The following is a 21,860-nucleotide window of genomic DNA, read 5'->3' on the forward strand; positions in this document are numbered from 1 at the left end:
GGTGGCTTACGTATGTTGTATAATCATTTTTGAATATCAACTAGCATGACAAATGGACAAAAAAAAATGTCAAATTTTTTTGGGTTTTGCGCTGACCTTTCTATTCAATAGTATATTTTAAAACTAAATGTATAAATTTTATTAAAAATAAAATAATAAGAAACTTCATTCAAAATAATTGAATTTTTTAGGATAAATAAATATATTTGATATTTAGAACCGGTTTTGTCTAGCCGGCGATAAATAAGACCCCTAAAACTAGAGAAAATTTTGCGTACCTACGCAGTGCTGCCTACGTTGGGGCGGTTATTCAAAGAGTATTGGGATTTATATAAGGGTTATATCCCCTGTAACTTCTCTATAAACTACTTGTAACTTACCTATAACTTATAAATATATGAAAATAAAAGCGTGAAACTTACTAGAAGATACAAAGATACATAAATTTGATATTTAGAATCGATTTTTTCTAGCCGGTGATATTCAGTTGTGTGCAACACTGCTAAACAACGCTGGTTTAATCAGCAAAATACTTTAAAGTGAAGTGTTTATCACATCTTTGTAAGTGGTTGATTTAATTTGTGGATGAAGTGTCATTCCTTGTTATAGCCATTATCCTTGTTATTCTTATCATATTTATAGTTATTTTATAAGATTATAGATAACGACTATAGTTATTTTATAAGATTGTCATGCACGGCTCTATTAATTCGAGCATAATTATTATCTTACACTTATTCTAGTCTTAGGGTATGTTTGGGGCAGCTTATAAGTACGGGCGGCGTTTTAAAATTGCCGCCGTACCGTTTGGTTCGCACGTTTCACCAGCTTATCTAAAACTACATTTGGGTCTTTACACTAAACGCAGACCGCAGGTTGACCCCTGCAAACTCTATTAGTTCGAGCATAATTATTATCTTACACTTATTCTAGTCTTAGTATTGCTTGCTATGCAATCACCAAGTGTCGTACTCTGTTGTTGCAAAAACTCTTGCATAGAAAAATAAATTATGCAATTATAACATTTTCTTTTTTGAATTTTTATCTTTATGAATTGACATATAAATTTATATTACAAGCGAGAATGAGATAATACACTTCTTATATCTCATACTCTTGAAAACTTTGGCATGCTCGTGTGTGGTGGCTTACGTATGTTGTATAATCATTTTTGAATATCAACTGGCATGACAAATGGAGAAACCAAGTGACATCTTTACAAAAAATTGTCAGATTTTTTGGGGTTTGCGCTGACCTTCCAATTCGATAGTATATTTTAAAACTAAGGGTCCGTTTGGGGCAACTTGTGCGTTTCAGGATAAACTGCTTATCCTGAAACACGGCCCGCGGGTCGGCCGCAGGGGTCAACCCGTGGCCTGCGTGTAGTGTAAAAACTCAAACGCAGTTTCAGATAAGCTGGTGAAACGTGCGAACCAAATGGTACAACGACGTTTTTTGAAAACGCCTCCCGCACTTATAAGCTGCCCCAAACAGACCTTAAATGTATAAGTTTTATTAAAGATAAAATTAAAAGAAACTTTATTCAAAATAATTGAATTTTTTAGGATAAATAAATATATTTGATATTTAGAACCGGTTTTGTCTAGCAGACGATAAATAAGACCCCTGAAACTAGAGAAAATTTTGCGTACCTATGCAGTGCTGCGTACGTCGGGGCGGTTATTCAAAGAGTATTGGGGTTTATATCCGGGTTATATCCCATGTAACTTCTTTATAAATTACTTGTAATTTATCTATAACTTATAAATATATGAAAATAAAAGCGCGAAACTTACTAGAAGATACAAAGATACATAAATTAGATATTTAGAACCGGTTTTTTCTAGCCGACGATAAATAAGACCCCTGAAACTAGAGAAAATTTTGCGTGCTTACGCAGCGTTGCCTACGTTGGGGAGGTTATTCAAAGAGTATTGGGTTTTATATCCGAGTTATGTCCCCTGTAACTTCTCTATAAACTAGTTGTAACTTATCTTTAACTTATAAATATATGAAAATAAAAGAGCAAAACTTACAAGAAGATACAAATATATATATATTTGATATTTAGAACCGATTTTTTTAGCCTGCGATAAATAAGACCCCTGAAATTAGAGAAAATTTTGCGTACCTATGCAGCGCTGCCTATCTCGGGGCGGTTATTCAAAGAGTACTGGGGTTCATATACGGGTTATGTCCCCTGTAAGTTCTATATAAACTACTTGAAACTTACCTATAACTTATAAATATATGAAAATAAAAACGCAAAACTTGCTAGAAGATACAAAAGATACATTTTAGCTCTAGTTATAGACAAAATTAGAGAGAAACGTCAGCAGATAATTTACAGGTAAATTAAAAGATTAGAAGAGCTATAAAACGAATGTAACACCCCAATACTCTCTATTCTACTCTTTGAATAACCTCCCGAAGCGCACGCAAATTTTGCCGGCGGAAGGAAGAGCGAAACAACTCGACTTCCGTCGAAGCAGCAGCACACAGAGGAGCTTTCCCTCTCCTCCACTCTCCCCCCTTCCCAACCCACCCCCCCGCCATTTCTTCCCTCTTCATTACTTCTTCTCTCCATCCCATCTATCATTAAACAATTTCCAGATCTAACATCCCCTTTTTTCGATCGAGTAAACGTTTTTTTTTTGGATTACTGGATCAGCAACCGCCCCATGTATTGATCTAAATTCCTGTTTTTTTTTCCTACTCGTTTCAATGTAGGACTATCTTCAACGCGATGAAGATTGGGGAATATGCTGATAATAGCAGCAAGAGGCGACTGCAGAACCGGAGAGCGATGCAGTACATCGCCAAAGGCACGGCGGAGGGAGTAGTTAGAGAAAATTCGCCTTCCTGTCGGCACCCAGTATCATCTCTTTCCTCATCGGAACATTTTTTTAGTAAGATCTCTCGGAAGAAATACTTTTCTCCTTATTTGTCGGAGGAAGCCGCGGAAGCTGCCGTTGTGAGGGGGAACGCATTCAAAGCCACCTTCCGGGTGAATGCTTACAACCGCCTGGAAGCCTATTGCACCATCAAAGGTGTACCCATCGATGTTCTCATAAATGGAGTTGAAGCGCAAAACAGGGCTATTGAAGGTGACGTGGTTGCAGTAGCGTTGGATCCTGTGACTAAATGGACTAGGTTTAAAGGAGCAAGTGCAAATGGGTCGCTTAATTCCATTCCGGCTAATGAACCTTGCAGTAACAGTGGTAGGCCCGATGGAAGTGATGTTCTTCTACAGAATAGCTCTGACGCAAACTCATCAACAGAACCGGAGGAGGTTAAACAATCTTTGGCGAGAATTTGTTCCATGGTAACTTGTAACCCTCTGAAACGACCTACAGGGAGAGTCCTGGCAATTTTGAAAAGCTCTCCTAAAAGGGCTTCTGTTACTGGTTTTTTTTCTTTGAAGCAATCTCACGAGGACGTTGAAGGTTTGGTAAGCTTGGTTAAGGGTCATTTTTTTAAGAAAAACGAAGAGGAATGGATACAGTTGATGCACACAGATCATAGATTTCCGAAAATGATGGTCAGTGTTAGAACTCTTCCTGAGAGTATAAAAGAACGGGTGAAGGCTGGTGATGTTACAGTAGAAAGGGAACTGGTTGCTGCAGAGATTTATGATTGGAATGAGGAAACTCAATACCCTCATGCCCGGGTCATAGATGTTTTCGGCAGGGGTGGGGAAATTGAACCACGAATAGCTGCTATTTTGTTTGAGAATTCAATCTGCGCAGCAAAATATTCTCCAAACTCATTAGCCTGCCTTCCAGACATGCCATGGAAGATCCCTGATGATGAGTTTAAAAGCAGGAAGGATCTTAGAAAAGTCTGTTCTTTTACTATTGATCCTTCTTCTGCTATTGACCTTGATGATGCTTTATCAGTGGAAATATTGTCTGGTGAAGTACTTCGGATTGGAGTTCATATTGCAGATGTTTCATACTTTGTTCTTCCTGATACAACTTTAGATGCTGAAGCTCAAGCAAGGTCTACAAGTGTTTATGTATTACAGCACAAGTTGCCAATGTTGCCTCCATATCTTTCCGAAGAATTGTGCTCACTTTTGCCAGGTGAAGATAGACTTACCTTTTCTATTATTTGGGACATCGATCTTTCTGGAAAAATTATCAATCGCTGGATTGGGCGGTCCATTATTAATTCTTGCTGCAAACTATCATATGATTTTGTTCAGGCTGTAATTGATAAATCATTTGATTTTGATGAGCATATTCCTTCCTCCAGTACAGGCACTAAGTTATATGGCGACTTTACTTTCAAGGATGTCATTGAATCTCTTAGAATTCTATATGAAATTTCCAGCAGGCTCCGAAAAACCAGGTTTAATGGTGGTGCTCTTCACCTTGAAACCATTAAAACTGGTTTCTTGTTTGATGAGTATGGGATACCATATGATAGTATGATATGTAAGAGGATGGAGTCCTGTTTTCTAGTTGAGGAATTTATGTTATTGACAAATATGTCTGTGGCAGAGGTCATTTCTCAAGCCTTTCCTGATTCTTCATTATTACGTAGACATCCAGAGCCAAATTTAAGAAAGCTCAAGGAGTTTGAAACATTTTGGGGTAAACATGGCTTAGAGTTCGATACTTCATCTTCTGGTCAACTTCACCTTTCCCTTGTAAAAATCAAGGAGGAAATTAAAAATGATCCTGTTTTGTTTGATATTGTGGTCTCTTATGCGTCAAAGCTCATGCAGCCAGCAGTATATTTCTCCACTGGAGATCTTAAAGAGAGTAAAAATGAATGGGCTCATTATTCTCTTAATGTTCCCTTATATACTCATTTCACATCACCAATTCGAAGGTATCCTGATATTATTGTACACCGTATCTTATCTGCTGTTCTACATGCTGAGAAAATGTATCTAAAGCAATGTGTAGACAGGCTAGAATTATCTGAAACTGAAATTGTAAACACATATTTTACTGGACTACGCTTTAATAAGAACTCTGCTGAATCTATATATGGTAGGGAAGCACTATATTCTTCTGCATTGAAGTTCAAAATACCGGATGGCAATGCTTTGGTAGAAATTGCTGCACATTGTAACGAAAAAAGTCTTGCTAGCCGACGAACTGAGGAAGCTAGTGAGAAATTATACCTGTGGGCTCTTATGAAGAAGAAGGAGACCCCCTTAGTTACTGAAGCCAGAGTTTTGGCATTGGGACCTAGGTTTATGTCAATTTACATACCATACTTTGGCATGGAGCGGCGGATATATTATGATGAAGTTGATTGCCTGTGTGCTGAATGGCTTGAAATGACTGGTAAGTTGGTGCTGGATTTGATTAGGGGTAAGATAGGCAAGAGGAGGAATAACCTTGGGAATTTCCGTCCCCTTGAAGATGTTGTATTATTGACATATCCATCAGCATCAGATCTTGATGAAGAAAACACTGAAACAATTAGTTTTGGACCATGTTCTGCCAATGTTATCACTGAAAAAAGTAAGCTGGAGGATGTTTTCTTTCCTCTGATATTGCAGAATTTGTCGTATGTCCCCGTTGCTCTCCATGCCATTGGTGGAGATAATGGTCCTGTAGATATAGGAGCTAAATTATTTGTGAGCTCATACTTTAATTAGTTGCCGGTGCTGTAGAAGTCTCTGGGCATAGAAGCTGATGTTGAAATGAGGATTTTTTTTTTTAAATATTGTTGATCTTAGGCTGAAAACAAAGGATGATGGAACTTTTACCCACAGGATTCCTGAACCAACAGCTCTTGATTCATTAACACTTATTCTAGGTATGTTGAATTGTTGAGGCTTCTTTCGAAAATCATTTTTCTTTCTTCAAAAAACGGTGGACAGTACTTTCTATCCCGACAAAATTTTCCATGTTAACATCTTTGAAACCTGTTCTTCCTTTTTTTCTCTAATCCTTTTCGCACCTGTAATACCTACTTTATTATCGATTTTGCAGGTCTAACTCCCATTCCTACCTCCTACAACATTGAGCCCAAATGATACGCTGATAACGGTGCAAAAAGGTGCTTTGTCATGTCCTATTGACTGTTATGGTTGATTTATGCTGAAAGCAACAAATTTTAGGAGACATGCTATACTAACAAGCTTACACTTAAATTAGTCTAATAAAACAATCTATTTTTCATTAATATTTTGTCATTTACCTTTTAATATAGTGTTAAAACTTTTACGCGCAAAAGCCATCTCTTCTTGAGTTGGAGGAGAATTTCAAATATATATGTGTATAATTTTCTTCTCGGATCTATTTTATCTTGTCCTCAAATTCTAGTCCTATTTCTTTTTGGATGATCACCTCAGGCATGTTTTTGTATATAGAAGCTGGAACAATGGAGATTAACTTCAAACACTGTGCAAAACTATATCAATTGTCTAGGTTGTTAATTAAGTGAAATCAGATTTTACGGTACCAACGAGGACATGAAGCATCTTTTTTATTTTTCTATTGGTTTGAAGTGAAGCAACATCCAGCTGTCTGAAGTCTCTATGAGAAATCATCTCTCTCATGCCAAGTTCAGTGTATGATGCCAATCATCTTGTGAAATCACTCAAACGAAGACTAAATATATGCAATAATGCTAATGCTCGAAGTAAAATAAGAATAGAACACACACACATACATAGATATATACTGCCACAAAAAATAGAAAGTTGATGGTGTAACCTTGAAGGCTACTTGAAGGCTGCAGAGGGGGACACCATGTAAATTGGTGGACAACAAAATTTTAAAGTATGAGTTACATTGATCCATGTAAATTGCTGGGAATGAAAAGCTGAGGGCTAACAGATTCAAGGAGCCTTTGGAAATACCATCTGAATTTATGATTTTGCGGCAAGCATTTTTCATCCTCTTAATGTTTATATGATATCAGGGCATTAGGTTTGACACTCAGGCTTTTAATTTCCAACTTTCTTTTATCCCAATGTCCTTCTTTTTCTTCTTCATGTTTAGGAATTATGACTTTCCAGAAGAGAGTAAACCATCGTAAATTATTAGAATTAAACCATTTCAATCAAATCTCATGTTGATCAAATGGAAGAAATTATATAAAGTTGTCTAAGATTGTGAGCACATTCCTAAAGGAAAAAGGAAAACTTTATGACCATGTTGATCTTCCTTTGGATCACATCCCAAATTTTACTCTTTGGATGAGAGAGACTCCATGATGTGATGGTTAGTCTTAGTGGACCTTATGCTTCTCTCACATCATAAAATGAGATATGTGATGCCTTGAGAAAATTTTACTCAAAAGTCAAGGATGTTGTTTTTATTTATATGATTAAGATAAAACTCTTAGCCATCAATTAAGGTAACATTTCTGCCAATGAATATTTTCTAGTTCATGTTATATTATTACCAAGATTGCAACATGAAACATATTAATAATATTGTGATTCCAAGATATTATGTTGAAAGATGAATGATATTTGATTTTTTTGTAGTTAACATAGAATTTGATTAAGTTTTATTTGAATATTCGGCATAGAAATCACACCTCTTAATGAAGTCTCTCTTTTATGTTGGCTAAAAGAAGGGCCATTTACAAACACCCAACTCAAAAGGTTCAGCTATGAAAAACACAAAACTCAAGTTCGAGGATTATGCCACTAACTCTAAAAAAAATTCTACTAGAAAGGCAATTTGTGGTGTTAAGATGGAGGGTATTTCATAGAAAACTGTTGGAAACTCCATTAAAGCTTTTAAGCTTGTGATGGATACAAAAAGGTCAATCTAAAGGCATGCCGTTTCAAATTGATTCAAGGACTCAACTCAAAAAAATTTGAAAGGCCAAGGGACTTTCTCAATTCTCTAGAAAAACCATTTCGATCTTATTCTTTAGCTTAAAAATGACAAAGTTTCTAATCATTTTATCTTGTATACCTTAAATATTTTCCATATTACATTGGTAATAAACTCAAATGTAACTCTTTACTTGAGAAATTCTGTTAATATTTTCCAAATTCACCAGTTCTGTCCAAGCAATACAAAAATTTAAGCCGACAATGATTCCTTTATTGCTATTATAAGACCAGAAGATATTTCCTCTTTTGTTTCATTTACTTATAACAATGCACTTCATGTCTCTCATCTTAATGTAGTTCTCTTATTTATTCATAAATTAACTTGAGTACAAAATTACAAGGCGATCTTTTTTATAGATCCTTATAATTCAAGATTTAACTATGGGTAATATGTTTGGGCAACATAGAGAAAATATTATAGTGCCATACCTACTTCAACGCAATAACGGTTGTAACAATTTTTTTATTATTTGTTTCTGATAAAGATAGTATCTATGATCATCATTATATATTAGGAATTCATATTTTTAAAATTACTTTTTTATTAAAAAATATCGATATTTGAAAAATTACGCTTCAAAACCTATGGATTACTAAACATTATAGATTATTTTTAAGAGAATCTCAACCATCTACTCTTTTTTTGGCAATTCACCTAATACTTGTGGTCTCTCAAAAATCCTTAATATCTCCACGACTAAAGAATTTATAACATTTATTCATATTTTTACATAGTGAAATTAGTAATCATACCAAATAAAATCTAATGTCAATCATATTTAAACTTTATTACTATGATAAAAAAATCAGTTTGGTGCCAACATTACAAAAATTAGCACCACTAAATATCATGACAGCCAAACCTTATTTTTTTTCAATAAAGAAGATATTATTTATCATTCATCTTATCACAACATTTCATAATAAATTTTAGGGGTTGAAAAAAAAAAAGCATCTACCACAAATTTGAACTTCCAAAATTACACTCCCAGAGGATATCGGGCGAGGTCATGACAACATGGATGTATTTGTTTTATAGCATATCGTTTAGAATGATTAACTTCAAAAATTCCCCAAAAAGATCACAATTTAGTTTTTTTTTAAAGAATGATTTCTTAGTAAAAAATCATTTTAAATATTTGATTGTTTTATGTATGGTTTTTAAAACTTGATTGGACTCCCCAGTTTTATCATTTCAACCATGAATAAGTCATTCAATTAGTTTGATTTAACACAAATTTATTTCTGTATAAGATAGGGATTGAATCTACTAGAACTGTAGTCGAACCGTCAAGCTTGTGTACCAATTTATTTTTGAAAGTGCTAATCAATTTAAATATTGTTCAATTTTAGCATTTTGATTTTGATCAGATAGACAATAATAAGACATTTAAATTGAAAATAGAGAAAATTTCGTGTTTTAAATTTTTGAATTAAAAATTTATCCAAAATATTCAAAATTGTATATGAAATTATAATATTATTTATTAATCTGATAAAATACTATAATAGATAATCATTGTATTATTTAAATTATATTTAACTTATTGAAGTATTTATTATGTCTTTCGGTTTAATTTCCGGTTCAACCCTGGTGGAACCATTGAACCTTAAACATTTTATTCTTGTGGTTTGATATATGTTTTGGTTTTCACAACCTTAGTTTTATGTGAACTTTCATAAATGACTACGTGTAAATTGAACCCTCAAGCACGTGAATAAATTCTTTAAAATATTAATGCACTTGATTATCTTTCTTAAAATATCAATGCACAAAAAATATGTAGAAAAGCTATCCTTCAACCACCAAAAACTTCTATCAAAAGATGTTACTTGTGATGAAAAATAAATTTTTTTTTCATAGAATAATCTTTAGACGAAAAGCAATCATGTAGAAGATTTATCTAACAAATTTGGTATTTTTTTCTCTTGACCATTCAGTTACCAATACATATGATAAAGTCTTCTAAACTCCTGCATATCCAAAATTTGAAACTTTTGTTAGGTAACCTTCACATGTTTTCTAACAATGATCTTGATCAACCAACCTAGTGCTAACATTCCATATAACCCTATCTATATATAAATCTTTTAAAAATTTCTCGCATACACATATTACCTATATTACAATTATTAATTCCAATGAAATTTCCCAAACTTTTTTTATGGAATTAAGAAATAAGAATTGGGAGAATGTGAGAGAAATAATAAATGCCTAAAAAAATTCACAATTGGGAAATAAATGTGCTCTGAAAAGAAAAAATGGTTTGTAGGATTTTAATGGGTTTTCGTATAAAAATATAAAGTTGATTAGAGCTTGGAAAGACAAAGTCACGCTAGTAGCTAAATAAAATATCCAATTCTTTGATATATTTTGTTTAGAAATGTGTGCTATGGTTGCAAAAACGAACATAATTTTCATCCTTCTATTTTTTGCTACTAACTTTGGACTGTCCATATAATCATATGTAAAGAATCTAATTTTTTGTGATGATTCGGCAGAAGTTTTTTTTGTGGAAGCCCCATCAAAATTCAACAATTGCTGTTAAAAAAAAAATGCAAACTAAAAAAAGGAACTATTCAGATTAAATCAATCTTTTGGGCTTTCAAAATATTCAAAATTTCATGATTAGAATGGGCTATTGAAAATTCCAAGAACTCTAAACACTATTTATGAAATACTTTAAGGGAAAGTGACAATTATTATTGCATATACTAATGATATAAATGTTACAGTTTACGATAATGCAAAAAAGAACCTCTCAGGGTAAAGGTCACTATGAAATTTGAAGTCAAAGAATTCCACAAACTTGAATAGTTTCTTGTTAGAGAATTGTCTTAATAAGAAAATCATATTTCTCTCATAGTCCAAGTGTACCTTCGACCAATTAAGAGACTCTAATATGGCAGATGTGAAGCCATGGGAAACTCTAATATAACTAGCCTAGAAACTTGATACTAATATGAAGGAATTAAAGCTGATGAAGGATGATATCAAAGATTAGATTAAAAAATAAAATACCTATGTCATACTCCCCAAATATTGCATTTGTCATAGGTTTCATGAGTTAATCTCTACTTAAACCAAAGAAGATTCACCTTTAAACTATTTAAAGAGCCTTGAAGTATTTAATATCTAATCCTAAAAAAATGAATTTCTTATAAAAGATGTGAAACTCCAAAACTTGATCCTATCCATGTGGTATCGCTACTTGATAGAATATCAACTTTAGGCTAATACATGTTACTCGAAGGAAATCGTGCTACATGGAAATTGAATAATTAGTAACATTTCTAGGTCAAATGTATGATCAAAATCTCGTACAAGTGCTTGAGGTATTTGTGAACTTCTATGCCTAAAAATTAAACTAGAATATTTGAAAATTGAATGTGAAGGACTTATAAGGATATGCTATGATAATAAGTTTGTAACTGGCTTTGATTCTAATTTAATACAACTTAATCGAACAAAAAAATGTGGAAGTGAATGAACTTTTCTTAAAAGGAAAAAATAGAGAGTGGGTTGATTGGTACCTTAAACTCCAACGGGTAATTTAATCATTGATATATTCACTAGAAGCTTTTACAATTCTTCATTAAAAAATATATTGGGTAAATTATGAATGATAGAACTTTACAAAACAATTTGAGGAGCATGTTGGAGAATGCTTGCTCTAAAAATAGAAACGTGACAAATAGTTCTGCTTTGGAGATACACAAATGTTGTAGCAGGGGACAACTCTGAAAGCAATTTTAGGAAGGAATTATCGGTGTTTGCTTGTTAGAAATGGGAAGGCCAACAAGCTTTGATTGGTGTACAGCATACTGTGAAATGAATAGGCACATGGATTCATGTGTATATATTCATTGTTTGTCGATCGTTCATCTTTTGGAAGTGGAAGAGTTAAGATTGTGGATGAAAATTTTTCATCCATTATGAGAAAAGATCAAATGATCATTTTTCACAAAATTACTCCACCCTATCCTTAATATTACTAATTTATTTTGCAACTTAGTGTTAGTGGGTTATCTAATGATTCTAATTGCTCTGTTGTTTTCCTTAACTCATATTGTAAATCTTATGACCAGGATACGGGAGGGCAGTGCTAGAATTATTGATAGGCTTTACCCTTTAGTACATCAATGGAAATCTCCTACTAATAAAATTACTTAAATCTATGGTCATTGGTTAATTTGTGCTCTCTAAAAAACAATGCAAGATCTTCCTAATCTCTTAAAAAATTCGAATAGAATATTTTTTTATTGTGTTATTTTTATTAATATAAAAACTATGAGCCATTCCTTATGCAAATGCAATTTTCCTTCTAAATCTTTTTATTGTCACCCTAAGCCTAGTGTCATGACTTGACCCGGGGTTTGGAGTTAACCAAGACGAGAACAAAAAATCAGACAGTGGAAATCAGGTTTATTATATTCTATTTCTATCTATAATAGTTTAACATTCAAATATTCATAAAAGAGCCACTAAAAAAAGAAAGTAAAATAAAAAAAAAAAGAATTATTTATACCTTCTCATTTGTTGTTTTTGACTTTTGTACATATTATCTTCTCCTCTTCTATTCATCTTAATCAAAACTTTAAAATCTGAAGAATGTTAAAACAACATAATGAGTTATCTAAAGAAAACCTAGGACTAATTCCACTTCTAAACTATAATAATCTAGGGGAAAAAAATTAATATGCATGCTGGTTTCTTATATTTTATAAGCAATCCAATATAATTTTATAAACAATCCAATATATATATATATATATATATATATATATATATATATATACTTATAAGCAATTTGATATGTCCATTGTTCGACTGTATGTTTCCATCTTGATTAATTTCAAATCCCGGGTCTGGTCATGACATCTAAGAGCTTAACACAAGCTTTATTTGTTCAATTACTTGAACTTTTAACTCATCTAGGCTATGAACATGATATTAATGATCATTAGATACGCGTTAGCCTTATGTCAGCCATTGGTCTAGCTTTAGAAATGCCCATTTTCTATTACTTGTGTTGTAAGATTTATTTCTTGCAAAACATTTTGAAAAACTTATATATATATTTTTCTCTTTAATCTACTCTTTTAATAACTCTCTTATATTAATTTTATTTACTCTTTTAGGTACATTTTCCCTTGGCTCAGATTACACATGCGCACACACACACACATATTTATATAGAAGAGTGCCAAAATAGTGCTCTGGTTATTTGCACGGGTCATTTTAGTCCCATAATATAGGGGTGTGCAATTTTTGGTCAAAACAAAAAAATCAAGCCAAACCGGACAAGTTTGGTTGATTTGTCCGGTTTCATAAATACATTTCAGTTTGTTATTTTTAAAATCTCAATATGTAGTGTTCGGTTTTTTGGCTTGGTTTTCTGTTTCTTTTAATCGAAAAATCGGAAGTGGAATGCTTATTTCTATTGAAAGGATATGAAATACAGAGAAGCTGAAATAAGCATCAGGAATCATAAGAAGTGCGAACAAAAAATAGAAGTAATATTTTCTCATTGCATCTTTCTTGGTCGTAACAAATATATTAGAGGAAATATGTGCTTGAAAACCTTAACTTTTCCACAGCTTGATTATAACAAAATAATTACAATTTTGTCCCGAACTAGTTGTATGTGGCATAGTTTGTTTTGCTGATAGTATTGTGATTTTTTGGTTGGTTTACATAGTGTGATTGAGATGCTTTTGGGCAGAGCATTTGTGAATATTTCGGGAACCCTAGAATGATCATAGATGCAATGAACTGCAATAACTTTCACTGTTGAATCAAATCTTTTTTTTATACGTTTGATTTTAGCATGAAAGACTAGTTTTTTAGCAATGACTACAACTGAAATACAACCGCATCATAGTGGTGTTGCCATTTTAATGGGAACTTGTACTCACTGTAGACTATTTATTTACACACGAGATTAGAGTATGAACCAAATGAACGTTATATAGCTTTGTGTTTGACTTTCAATCTTTTGCATCACCAGCTAAATCAAAAACTTATAAGGCATTACGATGTTGGTCTTCTTCTTGATGGGAGAAACTGTTATGAAGAGTTCCTTTGATATAATGAAGAATGTGCTTAATTAGTCGGAAATGGCATTGAAATGGAAGACGCATGTACTGGCATATAGGTGTGAGGATTTGATCAATTTGGATGGATCAATTTTCAAATTGGTCAGACTAATTGTAACTAAAATCGGAAAAATGAAACCAATCAAATTTAATTTGATTTTTTTATAAAATCAAGCTCACCAAAACTAAAATTTATTTTAGTTTAAATGGTTTGATTATAAATACAAAGAAATTTAGATGTTAGTTGGAGTTTGATTATGCACAAAGATACAAAATTACGTATTTTACGTGTATAGTATCAATTTAATTACATGAATTCTCTATTTAATTTCAAAATTTCAGTTTGTTCAGTTAAATGAAAACTAAGCCAGCTTAAAATAGGAAACCAAATATTGTGGTTTTAAAATAAAAAATAGAAATGTATTTTTGAAACCAAACCAAATCAATCAAAACTTTTCCAATTTGATTTTGACCAAATAATGCACACCCATTACTAGAAGAGATTTGTATTCCAAAGGAAAACTCCTAGATAAGAATATTTTGTTGGTTTATCGTAGAGAAGCTGATATCGATGAATTAGATTGGTTGTCGTGGATGGTAATAGATTTATGAGATAAATATTCTCAAGAAGTGTGTGATAAAGGGTTAATTTTAAGAAGCCAAGTACGAACAATTTCAATGACATGTTTATGTTCTTGTTCATCTACCCCATTCTATTTGAGAGTATATAAATATTTGAATTAGTGCTTAATTCCCAAGTACTAGAAGAAATTAGAAACATTTTTTTTATTTTCTCTTCCACTAGTAGAACACCTTCAATTTAGAGAAGTCATTGATAAAAGTTATAATATCTATATTTTTTAGTAGAGATTGCTAGGGATTGATTTCTTTATATATTCGGGGATTAATAATATGATGGCAATTAATTTATGTCATTGTGGGCAATCGATAATGCATGTTGAAATTGATAATGTTGAACTTGGTGCTAATGATAGTTTCAAAGGCTTGATATTTTGTTGGTAGTCCATTTAGAATTTATAGTATGTTTGCTAGATCAACCAAGCAAAATAATAATATTATCGACCGTAGTCTTTACTTTAGGTAAACTTTGACATATTGATTGATTCTTTAAAAGAGATGTTGTATAAAGTTGGATAACTTGAGAGTAATTAGCATATATCTTCACCAGTTCTCTATGCTCCAACTTGAGAAGGGGTGTCAAAATTTTAGGAATTTCTGCTTTCAATATCTTTTAACTTTATTATTTTATATTTTTAGTAATTTCTATTTTTTTCTAGCATCGGGAATTTGTAGCTTTTCTAATGTGGGTGGTTTTTCATTGTTATTTTTCTTGTAACCGAGTCTTCAAAAAGTGTGAAGAAATAATTTTTTTCTTTTCCCCCAAAACTACATATCATTTAATTTTTATTATTTATATGTCTAACACAAACCTCAATTTTAACATATATATGCCACCTTATGTATTCATGAAAAAGGTGTTTTTCACTTTTTAAAACTTTAAAATGTGTTATTTTTTGTGATAAAAAAGATTTGGATGATATAAATTTTAAAAGTAAAGTTTAGGTGTTTGTAATGTAAATAAATAGGAATTGGGTGATATGTATGTAAATGCCCCTTGATTTTTTCTAGGCACAACCGATGTTGCGGCCATCTGCGGCATTTTGTTATTTGAATTAGGAAGAATATTAAGAAACTTTGCACTTATTCTTTCTTGTATATGCCTTTGTTAACTATAAGTATAGGTTTTGTATGTACTTAGAATACTAAACATTAGTGAGTTTCGCTTGACACTTTTTTTCTGATTTTCTTTATATATATAAATCACAAAAATAATTTTAATGTATAACTTATCAGAAGAAAAAGAATACCATATATGATCCAAGCATGAAAAACTTCGTGAAATTAATTGCATATCATGAATTATGAATTTGTATTGCTTTTAGTGTATTGCCACCATACCCATTTCATTTTAATGCATAAGAATTTATATATTTAATTTTTTAATTTTGCTCAATCTTTTAATATTATTGCACATTACTGCTTTAATAACTGTTAGCAATCTCTTTTTTGAGCTGTGCATAAGTGTTTTTATGTATGTTCTTTGTTATAAACAACTGTAATATCACAGTTTTTGTTATTTTTCTTCCTGCACTATATTTTACTATTTATTTTTTTTCATGGATCATGCCTATTTAAAATATAAAATTTTCTTGTTGTTTCTTTAATACATAAATTGATAAACTGTTCCTTTTTGTTGTCTTTCACTTCTGCAGTAATAGCTATCCCCAAATGGAACTTAATGAGAATTATTATGAGAAGTTGTCCCGCGCAAACAACTGTAAAGAAACTTATGCCATTTTGGTATTGCATGTTCTTTTTGATTTGTCCAGTTAACATGGCTTGTGATTGGGAAAATAATTGAGCAAAGACTGGTTTTAAATAAATTTGATCTGTTTTGAGATTAGTATGTGGCACTCAGACTTAAACCAAGTTTAATAAATTTGAGACCCATTCTGTCGAATTTTTTCTTAAGGATATCCTTTTGCACAACTTGTTGATTGAGTTTGTTTTGATTGTCACATATGACAAGATAAAATTTTTAATTGTTCTTTGGATTTAGCTATGGTTTATCGTCATACTCATTTGGCATGGTTGCGATACTTTGAAATTAAATTTGAATGATATGATCTTCATCTTTCAGCACAAAATTCGAAACAAAATTTACGTTTTTGATTTGTTTTGTTTTTTTTTTGTAATGATTAATGTATTTTTTTCAATTGTTTGGAATTTTCGTATCATGGTCATAAGAACCATGTGTAATTGTTTTTTTCATGATAATTTTTCTTGCATTATATATTTTGTTTGATTGATTTAATTACATGCTTATTGTGCGGTTTGTGATTACACTGGATTAAGATTGCAAAATCCAATAATTTTAAGTTCCAATCAATGTCCTCTTCACTTGGTTCTAATTACACACACATATAAAAAGAAATTACGAAAATAGTCCTCAGATTATTTATGCGGTCATTTTGGTCCTAGAGCATAGGAGTGTGCATTATTTCGTCAAAACCGAATGATTCAACCGAACCGAACAAGTTTGGTTAATTCAGTTCAGTTTCAAAAATTCATTTTGGTTTTCGGTTCTTAAAATCTCGGTTAGTGATTCTGTTTTGTATTTCATTTAACCGAATAAACCGAAAAACCAAAAGTGGAATGTTTATTTCTATTATTATGCTATGAAATACAGAGAAGCTGAAATATGCATCATGAATCATAAGAAGTGTGAACACAAAATAGAAATAATATTTTTCATTCCAACTTTCTTGGTTGCAACAACTATAGTAGAGGAAATATATACTTGAAAACCTTAAAACTTCCACAACTTGATTATAGCAAAATAATTACAATTTTGTCCTGAATCAGTTGTATGTGGCATAGTTTGTTTTTCTGGTAGTTTTGTAATTTGTTGGATGCTTTTCATTGTGTGGCTGAGATGCTTTTGGGCGGAGCTTTGGTGAAGATTTCAGGAACCTGAGAATGAGAAGAGAGGCGATGAACTGAAATAACTTTCTAAAGGATGCATTCACTTTTGAATCAGTATATTTTCTTATACGTTTGATTTTATTATGAGAGATTAGTTTATTGGCAATGACTAATAGCTGAAATACTATCAGAACATAGTGGTGTTGCCGTGTTGGTTGGAATTTGCAATGAAACTTTGATGAAGTTGGTGACAGTGGTAGCAAAAGCACGATAGTCAATTCCTATTAAGGATCAAACAACTGTAGATTGTTTCTTTACAAGAGATTTGAGGACGATCCAAATGAACATTTTATATCTTTGTGCTTTCTTTCAAACTTTTTGTAGCACCAGCCAAATCAAAATTTGATCAGGCATTAAGATGCGTGTCTTCTTTTCGATTGAAGGGACTATAATGAAAAGTTCCCTTGATATAATAAACTATACGCTTGATAAGTAGGAATTGGCATTGTAATGAAAGATGCACACTCTGTCATATAGGTGAGTTTGCGTGTCATGTGCGTTGCATTTTACCTTTCAAGTGTCTTTGATTATATTCGACTATTTACTTCCAGTAATAATATTTGTTTCTCTAATTTCAGTTTTTTTTTTAGGGTTTCCTAACATCCGCCTTACCCAAACCATCACCGTCACCAAAAATTTTTTTTCTATCCTCAACCACCTCTTTCAATCTTGAAACACTAATCATATCTCCTTGTGTCTACAGCCTAATCAAGTAACAAAATGTGTCTACAGGATTTCTAAGGAGGATATGCGGTGGAAAACCCACCAACTATAACAGAGGTTTGCTCCTTTCGAAAGGAGGCGATCTGGTTGGATCACTGTAGTCACAACAGTGACTTCCAGATTGAAGGGATGGAGTGAACCTCTTCCACTATGTGAATTCCAGGGATGAACTTCTACGTTGAATATGTGAATTGAAATATCTGAAAAGTTAGAATTTTGAAGTAAAGGTGGATTTACCATATTTTGACAGCCTGATGGAGCCTGACATTGTTATCAAGTAACTTTGGACTTTGGGCTGCGTTTTTTATTATCAGGACATCTCATCTGACAAAATGATAAAACTAGCCGCTAACAAGCTGAAAAAAAATACATTATTTTGGTGGTAAAATTCAAAATACTTATGCTAACGAGAAGGAAAAGGATAAAATTATTACTTGTTCAAGATAAAACGAGAGATGCAATGTCAGTTCTTACTAGCTTACTACATACCGCATGTTCAAATCTTAGTTTCAAAAGTGGAGAGACCACATCATCGGATGACTATAACTTATAGACCGGGTTCAACCCCAGGATTGTACCACCAGAGTACAAGGGGAACATCCAAGTTGAGGCCGTCTGAGAAGGAAATTAGTTTGATGGGGAAAACATAGGGCACCAACCAACATGCCAAAATTCATCTCTGCCAGAAAGTGTTTTTGAATCAGATTGCACAGTCAAGAGAATGATTTCTTTCACGGAATAGGGATTAGTTGAAGAAATAGTTGGTTATCCAGGAGAAGGTGAAAATCTTAGTGATGACTATCAACTTTTGATCGACGAGGAAATGACATCATCGATTCGAGCTGAACCTAGTGGAAAGACTCTAACTGAGTTAACAGAAACTATTTTAGAAATTAGTGAGTTCGAAATAATAGACTTTCATGCAGAATATGAGATCGTGGGGTCTCGAGTTGCCATTTTGCAGACGTTGAGAGGAGCATCAACAAGATTGATATTAGATGTCCAAAAGTGATATATGAGTTTGAGGAGCCAATATCAGACACACTGCAATCCCAAATAAGAGAAATTCAGATTTTTTCCATATATATAGCCTATTTTTTTATTTGCCTCTGCTGAGAGGTCTAATCTGTTTGAGATTAGACTTTTTGCGTCTCTTCCAACCCATAAGGAGTCATTGGGGTATTAAATTCAATTTAGAATTTACCCATTGACTGCTGATTAGTTAGGATGAATGAACCACAGTGTTGGAAATTGGCTTAGAAGCTTTGCAAGAAGAAACAACCTACAGTGAAATCCGACCTTTCAGAGATGCATCTTCTGAGTGGTTATACTTTAGTGTGGTTCAGCCTGACATAGATTTTGTCCCAGAGGTGATTCCTTCTGACATGCTTGTTTATGAGATACACTCAGACGTATACGAAGAGCGGAAGAAGTCAATTACAGATTTGATGGATTGAAGCTTCGTTCGCGAGAATACTCATCCATATAGAGTTCTAGTTATGATTATGTCAAAACAGGATGGGTACATATTCTATCAAGATGTGCTTTGGAGTATCAATGCCAACAAGATTCACTTACCGGGAGATTAAAATGTTTCCACCACCTTCAATGTTGCCAACCTGACACCATATAATGAGAAGACAAAAGCTTCGACGGATAAGGTTGAAACTTTCCACTACCTCGAGAGATTGACGCAAGTGTTCACCGCAAAAAAAGTACTGCAAAAATATTTATCACTGGAGGCAAGCCGAAAAAATTTTGTTTTACTTTCTTACGCTATATATATATATATATATATATATTGTATTAGGATCTGAAAGGAAGTTAGTTTTTTGTTTTTTGTATCGGTACATCTACCGACGTCTCTTCTTTCTTTCGAGGGTTGTATCCTAGGTTTCCAAGTGATGTTTCAGTTGTATCATGATTTCCAGGTGGTGATTATCCTTCCCACATCTCTCTTGCTTTGCTACCATGCCTTCCTTGCTACAATCGCCTCTACAGTAGTGTCGTTGTTGTCTTCTTGCAGATCTTTGTTGTTCAACCATCGTACTCGCTGTAGCAGCTCTTGGATAGTCCTCCTTTGACAGTCCCATTGTCCCACACCTTTACCACCGCTGCCACCATCATTACCGCTCATTGTTGCCGACCGGAGCAACCGTTTAGGCTATTTTGCTGTTGTTCCATTCTCCTGGCCGAGTGTTTAGCCAGGTGTTTCCCTCGTGTTTCCCCCATTCTAGATTGCTGCCATTGTCGCAATGCGGCCCCAAACAACCTGATGCTGTTTGGGATGCCGCCCTGCTATTTCAACCACTCATAATCGCCGCTCCTCATCCACAGCTTGGAAACCAATTCCTTATCTTACTGCTATCTCACTGTGCTCTGTACTCGTCCCTACCATCACCCGAGATCCGCTCTAACGTGAGTTTGCGTGTTGTATATGTTATGTTTTTTCTTTCATATGTGTTTGATTGTAATCGTCTATTTATTTTCCATAATAATATTTGCTTTTTCTAATATGATTTGGGCTACTCTGGTATCCGATTCAGTTTTGTTTTTCAATTAACCGGAAAGGCGAAAGTGGAATGCTTATTTCTACTATACTATGATATGAAAAACTGAGAAGCTGAAATAAGCAGGAATCATAAGAAGCGTGAACACAAAATAGAAATAATATATTTTCACTGCATCTTTCTTGGTTGCAACAATTACAGTAGAGGAAATATATACTTGAAAACCTTAACCTTCCACAATTCGATTATAGCAAAATAATTACAATTTTGTCCCGAACTAGTTGTGTGTGGCATAGTTTGTTTTGCTGACAGTTCTACGATTTGTTGGATAGTTTTCGCTGTGTAGATGAGATGCTTTTGGGCAGAAGTTTGATGAAGATTTCGGGAACCTGAGAATTAGAAGAGATGCGATGAACTGCAATGAACTTTCTAAAGGTTGCTTTCACTGTTGAATCAATATCTTTTTTTATATGTTTGATTTTAGTTTGAAAGATTAGTTTTTTTGGCAATGACTAATAGCTGAAATACTATCACAACATAGTGGTGTTGTCGTATTGGTGGGAATTCGCATCAAACCTTGATGAAGTTGGTGGCAGTTGTAGCAAAAGCACGGTAGTCAATTTCTATTAAAGACCAAACAACTGTAGACTGTTTCCTTACACACCAAGAGATTAGAGTATGACCCAAATGAACATTAATATAGCTTCGTTTTTGACTTTCATTCTTTTATATCACTCGCCAAATCAAAATTCTGATTAGGCATTAAGATGCAGGTCTTCTTTTTGATGGGAGAGGCTATAATGATAAGTTCCATTGATATAATGAAGATTGCGTTTGATGAATTGAAAATTGCTTTCTCAAAAATCTCTTCTGCAGAATAAAAAATCAGCTTCAATAAGCTGTTATAATATTTTACAAACAAACCCCTATATTTCTTCAATATGCCCTTTTTACCATTAAGACTCTAAATACAGTCCAATTCTCAACACCCCCTTAAAATGGGCAAATGATATACTCTAAGCTGTTGTGGTGAGAAATACACCAGTTATTGTGGTATACATATAAATCAAACAGGAGAATGATCGACGAAGCGAAAAATAGAACGAGAAAAATTTACATCAGAAAACAGTAACACAACG

At 33.1% G+C, this 21,860-nt stretch overlaps 1 protein-coding gene across 2 annotated transcripts; it reads left to right on the forward strand.

Moving 5' to 3' along the window:
- Positions 1-2,467: 2,467 nt before the first annotated feature.
- LOC110030872 (DIS3-like exonuclease 2) lies at positions 2,468-16,444 on the forward strand. 2 transcript variants are annotated; one of them, XM_020733824.1, is made up of 4 exons: positions 2,468-5,483; positions 5,702-5,781; positions 5,958-6,024; positions 16,216-16,444. In XM_020733824.1, the coding sequence occupies exons 1-2, from the start codon at positions 2,747-2,749 to the stop codon at positions 5,704-5,706; spliced, it is 2,742 nt and encodes a 913-aa protein (XP_020589483.1). In that variant the 5' UTR covers positions 2,468-2,746; the 3' UTR covers positions 5,707-5,781; positions 5,958-6,024; positions 16,216-16,444. The 2 variants fall into 2 exon arrangements, with proteins under 2 accessions (XP_020589483.1, XP_020589482.1); XM_020733823.1 differs by having other exon boundaries at positions 2,468-2,639; positions 2,731-5,781.
- The last annotated feature ends 5,416 nt before the right edge of the window (positions 16,445-21,860 follow it).

The sequence above is a fragment of the Phalaenopsis equestris genome, unplaced genomic scaffold (genome assembly GCF_001263595.1).
Source record: "Phalaenopsis equestris unplaced genomic scaffold, ASM126359v1 Scaffold000761, whole genome shotgun sequence".
Taxonomy (NCBI): Eukaryota; Viridiplantae; Streptophyta; class Magnoliopsida; order Asparagales; family Orchidaceae; genus Phalaenopsis; species Phalaenopsis equestris.

Coding starts and splice junctions, on each gene's coding strand:
- LOC110030872 (XM_020733823.1), top strand. CDS start 2,747: ATGAAGATTGGGGAATATGCTGATAATAGCAGCAAGAGGCGACTGCAG.